Source organism: Trichosurus vulpecula, chromosome 2, assembly GCF_011100635.1.
Source record: "Trichosurus vulpecula isolate mTriVul1 chromosome 2, mTriVul1.pri, whole genome shotgun sequence".
NCBI classification, from domain to species: domain Eukaryota; kingdom Metazoa; phylum Chordata; class Mammalia; order Diprotodontia; family Phalangeridae; genus Trichosurus; species Trichosurus vulpecula.
This window is the reverse complement of record NC_050574.1, coordinates 65,828,816-65,843,005: the sequence shown is the minus strand read 5'-3', so window position 1 is coordinate 65,843,005 and position 14,190 is coordinate 65,828,816. Positions and strand designations below refer to the sequence as shown.

General features: G+C 41.7%; 1 protein-coding gene and 1 non-coding gene across 17 annotated transcripts in view; both read left to right on the top strand.

Annotated features, from left to right (window-relative positions):
• PUM1 (pumilio RNA binding family member 1) overlaps positions 1–14,190 on the top strand; it is a 170,220-nt gene that overhangs the window by 127,064 nt on the left and 28,966 nt on the right. For 13 of the 16 annotated variants that reach the window (XM_036743288.1, XM_036743289.1, XM_036743283.1 and 10 more), the window contains 4 exons: positions 5,062–5,200; positions 6,305–6,448; positions 7,640–7,930; positions 9,501–9,737. In XM_036743288.1, the coding sequence (XP_036599183.1) occupies positions 5,062–5,200; positions 6,305–6,448; positions 7,640–7,930; positions 9,501–9,737 (811 nt within the window). The remainder of the gene's footprint in view (positions 1–5,061; positions 5,201–6,304; positions 6,449–7,639; positions 7,931–9,500; positions 9,738–14,190) is intronic. The other 3 variants (XM_036743291.1, XM_036743286.1, XM_036743287.1) reach the window with 1 other exon arrangement.
• Positions 5,313–5,395, top strand: LOC118840554. The gene has a single exon (XR_005009731.1). It is a non-coding gene; the product is annotated as a small nucleolar RNA SNORD103/SNORD85 (small nucleolar RNA).

Genomic DNA, 14,190 nt, shown 5'->3' with positions numbered 1-14,190 from the left:
AAATGCTGACTGTATAAGGCTCTGTGCTGAGAATCCAAATACAATTAAGAACAGACAGTTCCTACCCCTTAATTCTAAGGGGAAGATTTGTGGAGGAGAGAACAACTCATTAAAAAGGAGAGTGGAAGGGAGGTTACCTTTGGAAAAGGGGTGAGTTGGAAAATTCTAGAGTTAGGAGTGGTGCGTGTAGTAAGATAGCCTGGGCACTTCATGAGACAGTGACCCCAGGCAAGGTCTCACCAATCAGAGTATGAAGCCTGTTCAGTTTGCTGCAGGTTTATGAGATACATGGTCGGAGACAGAAAAATCACTAAGGGCCAGCTGGGAGTTCCAAGTTAGATCTGGTGAGATCATTTCAGGACTAATTAAGCAATCACAAAAGGATGAAACTGTATAGATAATAGAGAAAACACACCTGCATTTTCCATTGTACTTTTAATGGTTTTCAAATTTTAGAGGGAAGACTTATTTTGTTTGTTATTTTACAACACTTTTTGTTGTTTCTAATGTCGCTTTCATTTTCCAATCTATCCTTTCCTTCTCCAGGAGAGTCATCCTTAGAGTGAAGAATTTTAAAATTGGAAGAAAAGCAATTTAGCAAGGCTGACAAAGTCATCACCTAAGCAATGTTATATAAGTTATTCTCCACTCAGCCTCTTGCCTTTTTGGGGGGAGGGCAGAAGGTAGGGGTTGTGCAGCCCTTTATTAATAACTAAAATAGCTTCCTTATTAAAGAACTTTCGCTACTTTTTGTTTGCTTACAATTTACAACACTATTCTCAAAGCTAAGTACTTGTTTTGAAAATATGAATTTCTTTCAACACAATGACATATTAGAAAACAGTTAGAGCATAACCCCAATTTGAGGCTTGCTAATGCTCAATTTCATCCCTGAGAAAGGGAGAAAAGAAAAGGGTACCCAAACTCCAGCTCCCTTCTGTAAGCAAACTGCAGGCCTCTTTTTAAGGCAAAGTGCTATATTCTTAAATACATCTTGTGGCACAGTCAGGACCATGGGCAGAGAGGGCTGGGGTCCTCTCTTCCCCATGTGCAGCTGTCCTCTTGATTATTGCCTGGCCCTGTGGGATCTGGGCCACAGGACAAGCAGCAGCCACTAGTTAGTGTAGAATGAATATATATATATATATTCCACCATTTAAAAATGTAGCAAAACTGTGTTACCTCTTTTGTCAGGTTCCTGTCTTTTTATATATGCCCCAGATGAATTTTTTGAGTGCTGTGACCCTGCCTCCATTTTCCCATAAGCCCATTGCTTCTAATTGTGTGATTTTTGCGTATTGAAGTCATCTTTAGGAATACACATGTCGAGTTACAGCAAAACTGGCTATAGATGTCTGCACAGAGTGCAGATGTAGAAGTGTGCTAAGTGCTTGACTGGTTGCATTCAAAAGGTTGTATGCCACTATGACCTCATATCCATTGTCACTTTTTAAAATCATAAACTGTTTTGATTCAAGCTTTCCTTCCATTGACCTAAGTAAATGAGATCACATTTTATAATGAATAGGAATTAAGGAAAGTCTGCACTTAAAGAAAGAAGAAAAGAAAGGCCCATTAATTTTGAGGCTTCAATATCCTGAAAGATCCAGAACTTTATGGACATGTGCATATGTTATCCCTGAGTGTTCAGGCACCCTAACTTCTGCAGCTCCATTTGTTGCTGAAACTGTACTTCCAGTTTCTACATTGGATTAACTGGGCATACTTTAAAAAAGCAAAGCTCAATAGGCACTCCATTCTTCTGGAACTCTATAGTAGCATTTAGAAGAACTCCAGTATATTCATGCCCATTGTATCTAGCTCCTTCGTTCATGTCTAAATATCCCTTGGTGAGTCATCGTAGTAACTAAAACAGAACCACTGATGCCAAAGGCAGAAATCAGGTGAAATCATGATAGTAAAGTCATCCCTATGGCTTGCTATCACTTTAGAGCTATAAAGGAATTGCATTTCACTACTGTGCTCATCTTTATCTGTTTCCCCACATTTCTGTTTCCCATAAATCTTTTAATCAATATGAAACTCAGATACAAACCATGTGGAGGTTTGTATCTAACTCTTTCTGTCTAATCTCATCTATCTACCTATCAACCTCTTTCTTTCATCCGTCTATCTGCCTACTGGGCATCTATCCATCTGTCTACCTATCTACCTCTGTCATCTATCTCATCTGTGTTGTCTATCTCTCTTTTTCTATCTCCATCAACACTAGAAAGTGCTCATTGAGATAGTGACACATGTGATGGAAAAACTCAAGGATGAAAATTCTCTAGGTAATAGATGGACCCACTTTTCTAAGCTTGGGTAGCACAAGTATAAGTTGTAAGTATTGTAAGTATATCCTATATGTGAGGTAGTAATGGCTCTAACAGGCCTTTTTGTGAAAAGCCAACTTTCTAGTTGTGCATTCACTTGAGGAACTGAGGCTGTGTAGAAGCTGTCAGTGTGACTGGCTTAGCAATTGACCACTGGGACATCTGGGAGCCTGTGCTGCCTATGATGCATGAGTGTGAATGGAGAGGAACCTGGAAAGTGGCCCAGCCCATCAGCAGCTGGCTATGCAAAAGGGACTGGTCAAGCCTGGAGGTGGGGGTGGTGCAGCTACACAGCAGAACATTTGGGCAGCCCTTGCAGAACCCTGGGATCCCTGTTTTTCTGCTTTTTTCACTCAAACCTTCAGTTGATCAGAGCTTCATTCTTTTGAATAATAGTATTTTAAACAGAAAGGAACCTTAAAAGTCATCTATTTCCAGCTTCCTCATTTTACAGATGAGAAAAACGAGGGCCATTGACACCCCCACACGCAGCTCTATTCCTACCCACCCCTTTGCAACGAAGGGAGGAAGACCATGCTTTCTAGTCTTCTATGCCTAGCTTTTCAGAATGGCTGGACAAAATCACAGCTCCACAAATAGTTCATGTACTTCTGTGTATAGCTTGGTAGAGAGACTCCCAAATGTGTTATACCCTCGGTAATGATTTTGAATGGAATTTTTCTTTCTGCTGGATTTTGGGGGGGGGTTATTATACAGGAATGTTGATCATTGATGTGGGCTTGCTTTATATCCTACAAATTTGCTGAATTTATTATTTTTCTTAATTTTATGGTTAACTGTAAGAGTGTGCCTCCAGTTTATGTTCTTTATTTAACTGTATGTCATGAGGTGTTCAAGTCACATTTGAAAAGACATTTTTGAGATAGTTGCGCCATCACAAGTGGGAAAAATAGAGTAGAAAAAAACGTAGTCCTCTTTCCCATTTAAGGGCATGCATTATATTTACATTTGGAAGTTTGTTTGGTCATTTGCTGACTGTTGTATATTTAAATTGTTCCCAGCTCTTTGTTAGTACTAGTAATGCTGCCATGTTAGGTCTATGTTTAGAGGCATCAAGGCAGTGCAGTGGATAGAGGTCTGGACCTAGAAATGGGAAGACCTGAATTCAAACCCAGCCTCAGCCTCTTCTTAGTTGTTTGACCCTGGACAAGTCCCTTAACTGCTATCTGCCTCAATTTCCTCAACTGTAAAATGGGGATGATAAGAGCACCTCCCCTACAGAATTGTTGTGCAGATCAAATGAGATTTGTGAAGTGCTTAGCACAGTCTCTGGTATGTAGTAGGTACTATATAAATGCTTATTCTTTTTCTCATATATATTTTTTAGCCTTTTTTTTCTTCTTTTTTCGACAACACTTTTTGGATAGAATTCCAAATAGTGTGATTTGTCCTTTTTTAGGATTTATGAATCTTATAAATTTGTAGATTGCCTTTTAAAAAGATTCTGGCCTGAGTGTGCCAGTAGTGTGTCAGTGCCCCTTTCTCTTCCCGACCTCCTCAATTTGCATATTTTAATCACTGAAGGTTATTAAAAAACCTTCCACATTTTATTTTGTAGGCTTTTGCCCATTTAGCCTCTGGGGCAGCCCCTCTCCTTCACAGAGCTGAGGGAAGGGATTTCCTTCAGCCTTTAAGTCCGAATATGTTGACGGGATATGCCTGGGATAATTACAGCACCCAGGGATGGCAAGGAAAGTTCTTGGCAAGGAGAGTGGGCACAAGTGGAAGCATGTCATTAACAGTTTGTGGGGAGTGTTGCGTAGATCAGAGAAAACCCTCGTAGGGGAGTCAGTGACTTTTCTGTTGGTTTGGATGGGAATATTCGAAATAACAAGTCCAGGGAAAGGCACAGAGTCGGGAGAGGATGTTGGGGGCATAGGGGATAGCATGAAGAAATGAAGGAGACAGAGGATGTCTTCATAGAGTAAAAGGAAGTCCAGAGTTTGGCTGGACAATGGGGTGTTTGAAGACTTAGGTATACAAGGTTGAGTAAGTAAGTGATATTTAATATTCAGTTCTTTGTTCACTTGAGCTGAGGCTCTGAAGCCAGGAAGATGTGATACGAACTGTGGCATCCTGGGCTAATCTCTGTGCCTTAGGCACAAAAGACTTGGCTAGGGAGGATGGGGATCTGAGGTAGTAGTGCTTGGAGTGCTGGACCTGGAGTTAGGAAGACACAGCTCCAGCTGAGCGACTGTGACCCTGGGCAAGTGACTTCAACCCTCTTAGCTCTCATTCCCTCACCTGGAAAATGGACGGAATAATAGCAGGATAAAATGAGAAAATACTGAAAGTGCTATGTAAATGTCAGTCATAGCTGTTGTTTTTATTATGTCATCGCTGTCATCTGTTATATGATTCTGTTTGGGGCATCTCAGTTCCAGTCTTTGGCCTTTTCTTGGTTTTTTGTTTGTTTTCTCTGCATGTATTTATAGAAGTTTTTAATGATGTCTTTTTTCCGTTTTCTTTTACGTCACTATTTTCTCCCAATGTCCCTCCACCTTGCAGAGAGCCATTTCATATAATGAATAATATATTTTTTAAAGACTAAAAAAATACCTTGTATCTGATGAATGCATGAGAAAAGATCTTTTCCTAATGGGGGTCTGTACCATCTGATTAGTCATGTGAGAACACAGGTATTGCTATTTAAAACTTCTGATAAAGGAGGAAAGAGCTGATCTGATTTCTGCCTTGTTCCTAGGTTCTTCGTGGAGGTGCCAGCCAACGTCCTTTGACCCCAAATCAGAACCAGCAAGGTCAGCAAACTGATCCACTTGTGGCAGCTGCTGCAGTAAACTCTGCTCTTGCATTTGGGCAGGGGTTGGCTGCAGGGATGCCAGGTATGGCTTCATTTCTCTTCTCTCAGTAGTAACAAGATCTTGCTCGCTCACTCACTCAGTGAGACTCGGCGAGACTCAGCAGCAGGTGGTTAGTCCATTGAAATCATTGAACACTGGCTAGGATGACACACTTGCCCTCACTGAGACAATTCATTGATGAGAGCTCTTGATTGTACTCGTTGGTTCTGAGCCAGTCTAAATTTTTTTTGCTTTTTATTGTTTGGTCCTGGCAGATGGGCACATCAGGGTTTTTACACTTTGGTCCTGGTGCTATCTTCAATTTTCTAGTTTCATCAAAGAGTTAGGAGTTGTGGTTCATTTGAACTGTTTGTATCAGCACGAGCATTCTTGTACGGGTTCCATTCTAAAATCATTCATGTGGATGCCATAGGAATAAATGAATGGTCTACTTTGGTTTGGCAGACTCATGCTTTTCCTGACATCCCTCAGGATTGTTGGTAGAAATGTATACAGCAATTAAGAAACAGAGAATTGTGTGGTGAAGGTTGCCCTGCTTCTGCTCTGTTCAAAATGATAATTTAATCCAAGTGTTTGGATAAAGGTGGCATCCTAGAGGTGAAGGGCCATTGGATGGGGAGTCATGAAAAATGCCTGTCCATGTATGAATGCTTCACCACACTTGGTGATCTAGCCTTACTTGGAACAGGACAAAGCTGACTTACTGTTACAAGCGTTTAAAGCACAGTGTTAAATGTTTCCCCAAACTGGTTTAATTAGTAACATGGCTCTTACTGGGCCCAAGAAGTCCTTGTTTTTGCCATTGCATTTCTAGTTTAGTCAGTTTTAGACAAAGTTCTTTAAAACAGTCAGAAAACATTAATGACCTTCCCTCCATGACGTTTTTTCATATGCATGTGGTTAATTTTCAACCTTAACTCTTGATATAGTCAGTAAAAATATTGATGAATAAACTTTTGGGGGGTTCAATACTATATCTTTATAATTTTTTTATCCTTAATTCATCTAGATATGTGTGTGTGAGTGAGGGTGTATATGTGTGTGTGTGAGGGTGTATATGTGTAGCACATCGCTGGTGCTCTCTCCATATTTAGGATCGCTCTATTGATTTCCCTACATCCCCAGGGTATCCTGTCTTGGCACCAGCTGCTTATTATGACCAAACAGGGGCCCTCGTTGTCAATGCTGGGGCTAGAAATGGTCTGGGAGCTCCTGTCCGCCTCGTTGCCCCTGCTCCTGTCATCATCAGCTCCTCAGCAGCACAAGCAGGTATGTTTCTTGTCTCCACTCTGGTGGCCGTGTCTTGTGGCACTGCTTTAATAAAAAGAGATGGGGGGTGGGGCACTTGGCTGGTGTTTTTTCTTTAGAGTGTTTAAAAATGACCTATTTTATTGCTCCTCATTGTGAAGCACCATCCCCTTGGCATTGTCTCTTGTGTGTGAGATACTCAAGGAGGTTCAGAAATTGCAGATGCCCTGTTTGTACTATTTGGTCAGAAAATAGTTAAGGTTATACTTGATACGGGAAGCTGCCTCATAGTATTAATATTACATAGTAATGTTTGTGGCTAGCCAAAGTTTCTCATTTTGTATAATATTTCCAATTGCCATATCTTTTTGGGTCTGTCCAAGTGGGAATGTTCATTGTTACTGCTGTGATGAGTTACAAGGTCAAATAATTCTCTAGTGAGCATAATTGGGAGTGTAGTACACAATGGAGTGCTGTTGTAAAGGGTCTGGTCTCCAAGGTAACTTTGATTTGGGGTTTTCTATTTCTGAGTCTTTCAAAATGCAGTGGCTACATTTGGCAGAGATAGGGAACCCAGTTATTGACTCTGTTTCATTGGTTCTCAGAGACAAGTAGTGGGATTTGGGCTCAAGAGTTGCAACGGATCCAGGAAGGCATCTAATCCAACCTTTACTTGAATATGAATTTTGTCTGCAAAATTCCTGATAAGTAGTGCTCCAGCTTCCACTTGGAGACTTCTAACGATAGTGAGTCCACTACTTTCTGAGATAGCTCATTTTGCTTTTGGGCAGTTAAGTTTCTCCCTAATGAGCAGCAGTTTGCCTCTTTAGCTTAAGTTTACACCCGTTCTTCCTTCTGTCCATTAGATTCAAGGAGAGTCTGCTAGACTGAAAAGAGGCATGATTTAGGTAGATTTGGAAGACATTTTACGAGAGGGGTGGATTTGGAGTCAGGGGGTTGAGATTGCAATCGTGTCTCTGTGACCTTGAGTCAGTCACTTCTCTCTGGGCTTCAGCTGCCTCATCTGTAAAATAGGGGGTTGGATTAGATGACCTCTAAAGTCCCATTTTAGTTTCAAGTGTTTGTTTCTCTCATTGTTTACATGTTAGAGTGTGCCCTGAAACAATATCATCTCTTTGTAATTGATCTGAGAAAGAGAAAAGCAGTTTGGGATTAAGACCCTAATGTATTGTTTCATTTTCTTATTTGTAGCTGTCGCAGCCGCCGCAGCCTCTGCAAATGGTGCAGCTGGTGGTCTTGCAGGCACGACAAATGGACCATTCCGCCCGTTAGGAACTCAGCAGCCTCAGCCCCAGCAGCAGCCCAACAGCAACTTGGCATCCAGTTCATTTTATGGAAACAACTCTCTGAGCAGCAACTCTCAGAGTAGCTCCCTCTTTTCTCAGGGCTCTGCCCAGCCTGCCAACACTTCCCTGGGATTTGGGAGCAGCAGCTCTCTTGGAGCCACTTTGGGATCAGCCCTTGGAGGATTTGGAACCGCAGGTAGCAATCATGCTTGAGGTGCCTTTGCAGTGAATGTCATGTTCTAGTCTTGCTGGAGCCCTGGAAATACTGCATGAGCCTGTATTGACCAAAGTCACTGAGAGTTTGACTTCACTAGGAAAGAAAGCCCAAGATACTCAACCACTCACATTAAATGGGATGGATCTTCTTCCCCTCCCCCAAGACAGGATACCCTGAGGAGGTAGGGAAATCAATAGATGAATAGATAAGGATCTGCTCCTATCTTATACAGATAGGACTTTATCCCTGGTTACCTGAACAAGTGGTACAATGTAGAGAGCATTGACTTGGAGCCAGGAAGTGCTAAGTTCAAATCCAGCTTCAGACAGCTGCTAGCTAAGCATCAGCACTGGGCAAATCACTTACTCTTTCTAAGCCTCACTTTTCTTATCTGTAAAATGAGGATAACACTTGTACCCACTTCATAAGGTTTAGGCACAGGGTTGTGGTAGTGATCAAACGAATGAGATAGCATGGAAAGCACTGCGCAAAGCTTGAAGGGGTATATGAATGCTAGCTGCTGTTGTTGCTGCTACCACCACCACCACTACTACCACTACCACTACCACCACTACTACTGCTACTGCTGCTGCTGCTACTACTACTACTACTGCTACTGCTACTACTACTGCCACTGCCACTGCTGCTATCACCACTACTGTCTCTCTTGCCCATTTAGTTGTTTCATTCTAAATAGTAGATCACTTAGCCTGGTAGAAATTCATAGAACCTATTGCAGGTATAGGAAGGAAGGTGCCTTTCTAAATAGTAGAGGGACATGAGGAAGACAACCCCAAACTACCTCAGCAGCTCATTATCCGGAAGGACCTCGATGGTGAAGAATGGTCCTTGGACCGTTATGTCGTAGGTGACAGGTTGCTTTTCTGGCACATTGGAAGGATTGTTTACACTGAGGTGCTTATAATGTCATGGGATTGGGGAAAATGTGAAGCAGGAAGATAACCAACTAGGTGAGATGTGTTGTGATCATTGGGAACGCCTGAGGAAGAGGGAGTTAGTTAGGTCTGGGGTAGAGTGATCAATTGAAGTGAGAAAGAGCCCATCATGCCATTGTGTAGGGCCTGGAGAGCCTGCTTCCTGAACTGCTTATCACGGCTATGTTAGAGGGAAAAGCCTCTGTTGTACAATGTTTTTTTCACATTGCCATCCTACAAAGCCCAGTAACGTTGTCGTTTACAATCTACAAAAGGCCAAGCCAGGCCTTTCTCCTCTTCTGTGGTTTTTTTCTCTGTTGAATCTGTTATTTGTCCATGAGGGTTTTCTCTTTCCACCATACAGTACGGCCTTCTTCCGGGCAGGCCGTTTTATGGGAATATGCTTGTTTGGAGCAGCCGACTTGGTGTCAGCTCTGCTTTCTCTTGGCAGTCTGTACAACTCTTTTTGCTGTCCCTGGTGACAGGTGGGCAGAGGGTGTAGAAGGGGAGGACCCAGACAGGTTATAATGTACCATGTTGTAGAAGCATGTCGTTGGCTTTGTTCTTAAAGCCCCAGGGCTGCTCTAATATACATTGTTTCAATTCTATTTTAGTGGCAAACTCAAATACTGGTAGTGGCTCCCGCCGAGACTCCCTGACTGGCAGCAGTGACCTATATAAGAGAACATCCAGCAGTTTGACCCCCATTGGACACAGTTTTTATAATGGCCTTGGCTTTTCTTCCTCTCCTGGACCTGTTGGAATGCCTCTCCCTAGTCAGGGGCCAGGGCATTCCCAGACACCACCTCCTTCTCTCTCTTCACATGGATCTTCTTCAAGTCTGAACCTGGGTAAGAGCTGTTATTAGCCCTGTCTTGTTCTCTTGCACATCTCAGAAATACTTTGCAGGTGCAATTAATAGCCACTTGATTCCATGAGAGGGTCAGCTCTATACCTGTAGACTTGGCCCTGTTGCTGTATACTTTGGGTTCCTAATTATTTCTAAGTTGTATCTAGTATCAGAACTTGATACTGGAGTTTATAGGTTTGGCAAGTGCTTTAGTGGGAAATGATCTCCATTATTCTTTAAAGCCCCACATTGTCCAACACAGATGTCTCATCTGACAACTTTATGGCTAGGAAATCTCAAAAGGAATTGGTAGGGCTGCAATTAGAAGCCTGGTCTCCTTGGTTTATAAATATCTTTGCTTCTTCTAGCTCTTACCATACAAATGGCTGAAATACATTTTTATGGCTCACAGATTTGTTTTTAGCAAGGTGGCACAGTGAACAGGGAGTGCTGGGCCTGAAGTCAGAAAGACCTGAACTGAAATCTGGCCTCAGGCACTTAACCAGTTGTGTGACCTTGGGCAAGTCACTTAACCTCTGTTTGCCTCAGTTTCCTCAATTGTAAAATAATGATGATAATATCATCTGCTTCCCAGGGTTGTAAGGATCAAATAAGATAGTATTCATTAAGAGCTTAATGCAGTGGCTGGCACATAGTAGGTGCTTAATACATGCTTGTTTCCTTCTTTTCTTTCTGTATTATCCCATTTCGTAATAGGATAGTTGAAGATTATGTTGGGGTGGTTCATAAGACAAGGAGTGGTGATGCAAAGTGAAAAGGTCTTTCAAATGTAAGTCTAAGATTGGGTTAGGTTTGACATCTGTATTCATGACAAGTGTAGTTATGTATAGATTAAAAATGTATTTTCTCAGCATGCGAGAAATGGGGGATACTTTAGGCTTGAAAGAGGTTTAGTTCAAGTGAAAGTGTTAACAATAATAACAATTAGCATTTTTAAGTTCTTTAAGGACTTAATAAGATTTGCAAAGAAATTTACAAAAATTCTCATTTTATCCTCACAACCACTGTGCATTGTAGATGCTATTTGAGGCAAATAGTGTTAAGTGACTTGCCCAGGGACACACAGCTAGTAAGTATCTGAGTCCAAATTTGAACTCAGGTCTTCCTGACTCCAGTCCAGCATCATATCACTGCACCACTTAAGTTTCTTCAAATAGTTATATAAAATATCTTATCTCCTGTGAGACATTCTGATTCACACAGTGGAGTGTCAAGTTTTGGAACTAATTTTATTTAGAGCTATGTGGGCATTCCACTCCCTCCACTAGCACAGATTGCACCTCTTCATTGCTTTCTCATCCTGTGGGATTTGGGGGCATTTTCTTCTATTCATCCTCCATAGAGGAATTGCTTAACATCCTGGAGTTCTTTCTTTCAGATTTTTAGTATTACTAGTGTAGCTCTCCCACGGCCCATCTGTTATTCCTCGAATTCTCTACGTGACTTGCTCACTTTCCATTTTTACATTTCTTTCCCACTGGTTCTGGTATGCAGATCATAATATGTTGCATCCACCTTTGAACCCACCATGTTTCTCTGTATTGTTCTTTGGGTCACCTTTTTTATTCTTCTGAGGTCTTCATGTTCCGTGATTCATAGCCATATAGCATCACTAGGAGATTATTGATGTTAAAAGAATGACCCCTGGCCTTGGGGAGCAGGTGGGGGCTGTGGAAAGTTCCATGCTAGTCCCTTGTGCCTTCTGACCTTTTCTCCTCCTCTTCACTTCTGGGCTTGGATTGTCTTTCTCCCCAGACTGCCCCTGAAGTGGGCAGTGGGCATTTCATCACTTCCATTCTGGAGAGAGCTGCTCCCTGACCCACCCAGGAGGTGGGGAGGACAGGGACACTTCTCCATCCCTCCCTTCCCCAGACTCTGGCGCCTTTGCCTGCAGCTGCCTCTATGGTCTCTTCACCCTCTTTGTGGGATCTAAGCAGGGGGCTGTGGCCCTATGGGCAGGGGCAGTTGGCCAGGCCAGGGCACTCCTCCTTGTGTTTCCTGCTTCCAGCATTGGATTCCATTTCTCCTTCCTCTTTTTCTGCTTCCATCTTTCAAAGCAGGGTATCATGGGAAATTGTTTTTCTTTTGACTGCTACTTGTTTTCTTCACCTTCTCATATGAATGTGCCAGATGGCTGTCAGACCTCATTATTCAATTTAGTTTCAAAATTAAAATTCAGTGGTATATTTGGTGGTATTGTCCATGACCAAGAGAAAGAAGTCTTTACTGAAGGAAAATTGGCGAGTATTAAAACTGACTGCAAACTGAGTGTGACTGATTTCTGATTAGCTTCTCAGCTTTGGCTCTGGCACAGTGGAAGGAGCACTGGGCCAGGAGTTGGGACCTGTATTCAAATCCTGTCTCTGACACTATAAGTGATCTTAGGTAGCAAAATCAATTAACACATTTATTATACATCTACTATGTGCTCCGTCCTGGGAATACAAAGAAAAGCATTCAACAGTCCCTCCCCTCTAGAGGCTTACAGTTTACTGGAGGAAGACAACATATACATATAGAAGAATATATAAAAAATTGAGGTAATTTTAAAGAAAAGTGAAATTTAACCTTTTCTTAACCTTTCTGGGATTATGCTGAGTGTCCTCTAATGTCCCTCCAAACTCTAATGATTCTCTGAACTTAGTGAATAATGGTTAGCATTATAGCCATGAAAATAGACCAAAATGGCCACTAGAAGTCGTTCCTTTTTGAATTTGCCTCCAAATGCAGCTGAACTGAAGCAATACGCATTGGTAGAATGAGCATATCAAAAACCCAGTAGGGAGCTCAGGGAAAGATGTAGCTTATCAAACAGCTTCTCTCACACACAGTTCCAATCTTTATTATACTAGCAAGTTAACGAAGTAACTCGTTGGAGTTTCATTTTGGCAGAATAGAGGCTGAAATGAGCATTTGTGAAAGCTGTTACTTAGTTTTAGGACCACCTTGGTCCTCAGATTAAATATTATTTAAGCTTTGAGTAGGTCTCTAGCATTTATTCCTTGCTTTCTTACGTTTCCCATCTTAAAACAAGTGGTGTGGTCTTGCTAGTACCTTGAGTTAGGCCTGTGGACTTGAGAAGCCTATTTTCTTATTTTCTATTGCCCTCACTGTCCACCGAGGGAAGCTTCTATTCATGTTGCTGATAGCATATGGAGTGGAGAGACAGTTGCCTCACCTGCAGTGTGTTAAAACTTTAGTTTCTTTTTTTAAAAAGTCTTCATTTCATGATGAAAAGTAGTATAGGAACACAAATCGTGAATTTACTTCACCTTTCCCTGTGACCTGAAAGGTTGATTATCGTAGTGCCTAAAGGGGGAAGTAATGCTGCAGTTAGTTGTTTAGAGAAGCTTAATTGTTAGTATATGTAGGTGGTATTTTTGATGATCACCCAGCAAACCCCAATCCCAAACCATATACCCTGCCTCATAGTTTATGAGAGTGTGACTTGTGAAAGAAAAGATGTCTGTATATTATGGAATTACATTGAGGAAATCTTTTTAAAGTAAAAAGTTATATAAGCTCAGAGAGAATCCATCCTGCATTTGTATCTAGGTTTTGAAGCATGATCATTTGTTTTGGGCCCCACTGCAGCTTGCCCGGGTACCTTATGAAAAGCTTGACGTGTATAATTTGAGCTGAACTACAGGTAAAACAGGCCAGGAAAAATGGAGTTTAGCAGTTGAAGATCACCAAGAATGAGGATGGATTTAAAAGACACGAGCTAAATATGAGAGTCTTAAGTGACCCTTTTGTATTCTTTTCTACCCTGTGAAATCCTTTCAGTCATTGTCATACCTTCTAAGGGAAATCAGAAGCTATGGACCCAAGCTACTGTCAAAATGGGGTTATGTAAACTGTTCTTTCTCATAATTTATGAGTAATTGCACTGATATCATTGAGTACAGTGGATCAGTTTATGGCACTTTGGGTCACTTTGGCTGTTTTTCAGCAGAAAAGCACCCTCCTCAGCCATTACATTTGAGCATCATCAGTGGAGAAAAAGAGTTTTTATATGGGTACTGTGGAGCCACCTATGTCTCATGACGAGAAAGCCTTCTGGTTGTCTCATCTATAGATAAATCTATCTCCCCTCTTCTCGTAATCCTCAGTTTGATTTAGCCCAAGGCTTTTTGCACCGATTTGCTGTTGTTGGGCCAGGTACCTGGTCACAGGGGCAGCAGTGTAGAGCTGGAAGGGAAAGAGAGGCTGTCTAATAGAGTACACATAATAGAGAAGGGAATGGTCATTTTCAGTTATTGGGTGCTAACAGTTGTTGTCCCATTAGTAACAGTTCAGCCATCAATGATGAATATATTCCATTCTCAGTGAAGAGCAAGAACATAGTTCATTGCCCCCTCCACCTAGGAGAAATTGCTCAGTAAGAAGTGTGATTCAGTAGAGAAGCTGGAAAAGAGAAATGAGATCTGTTA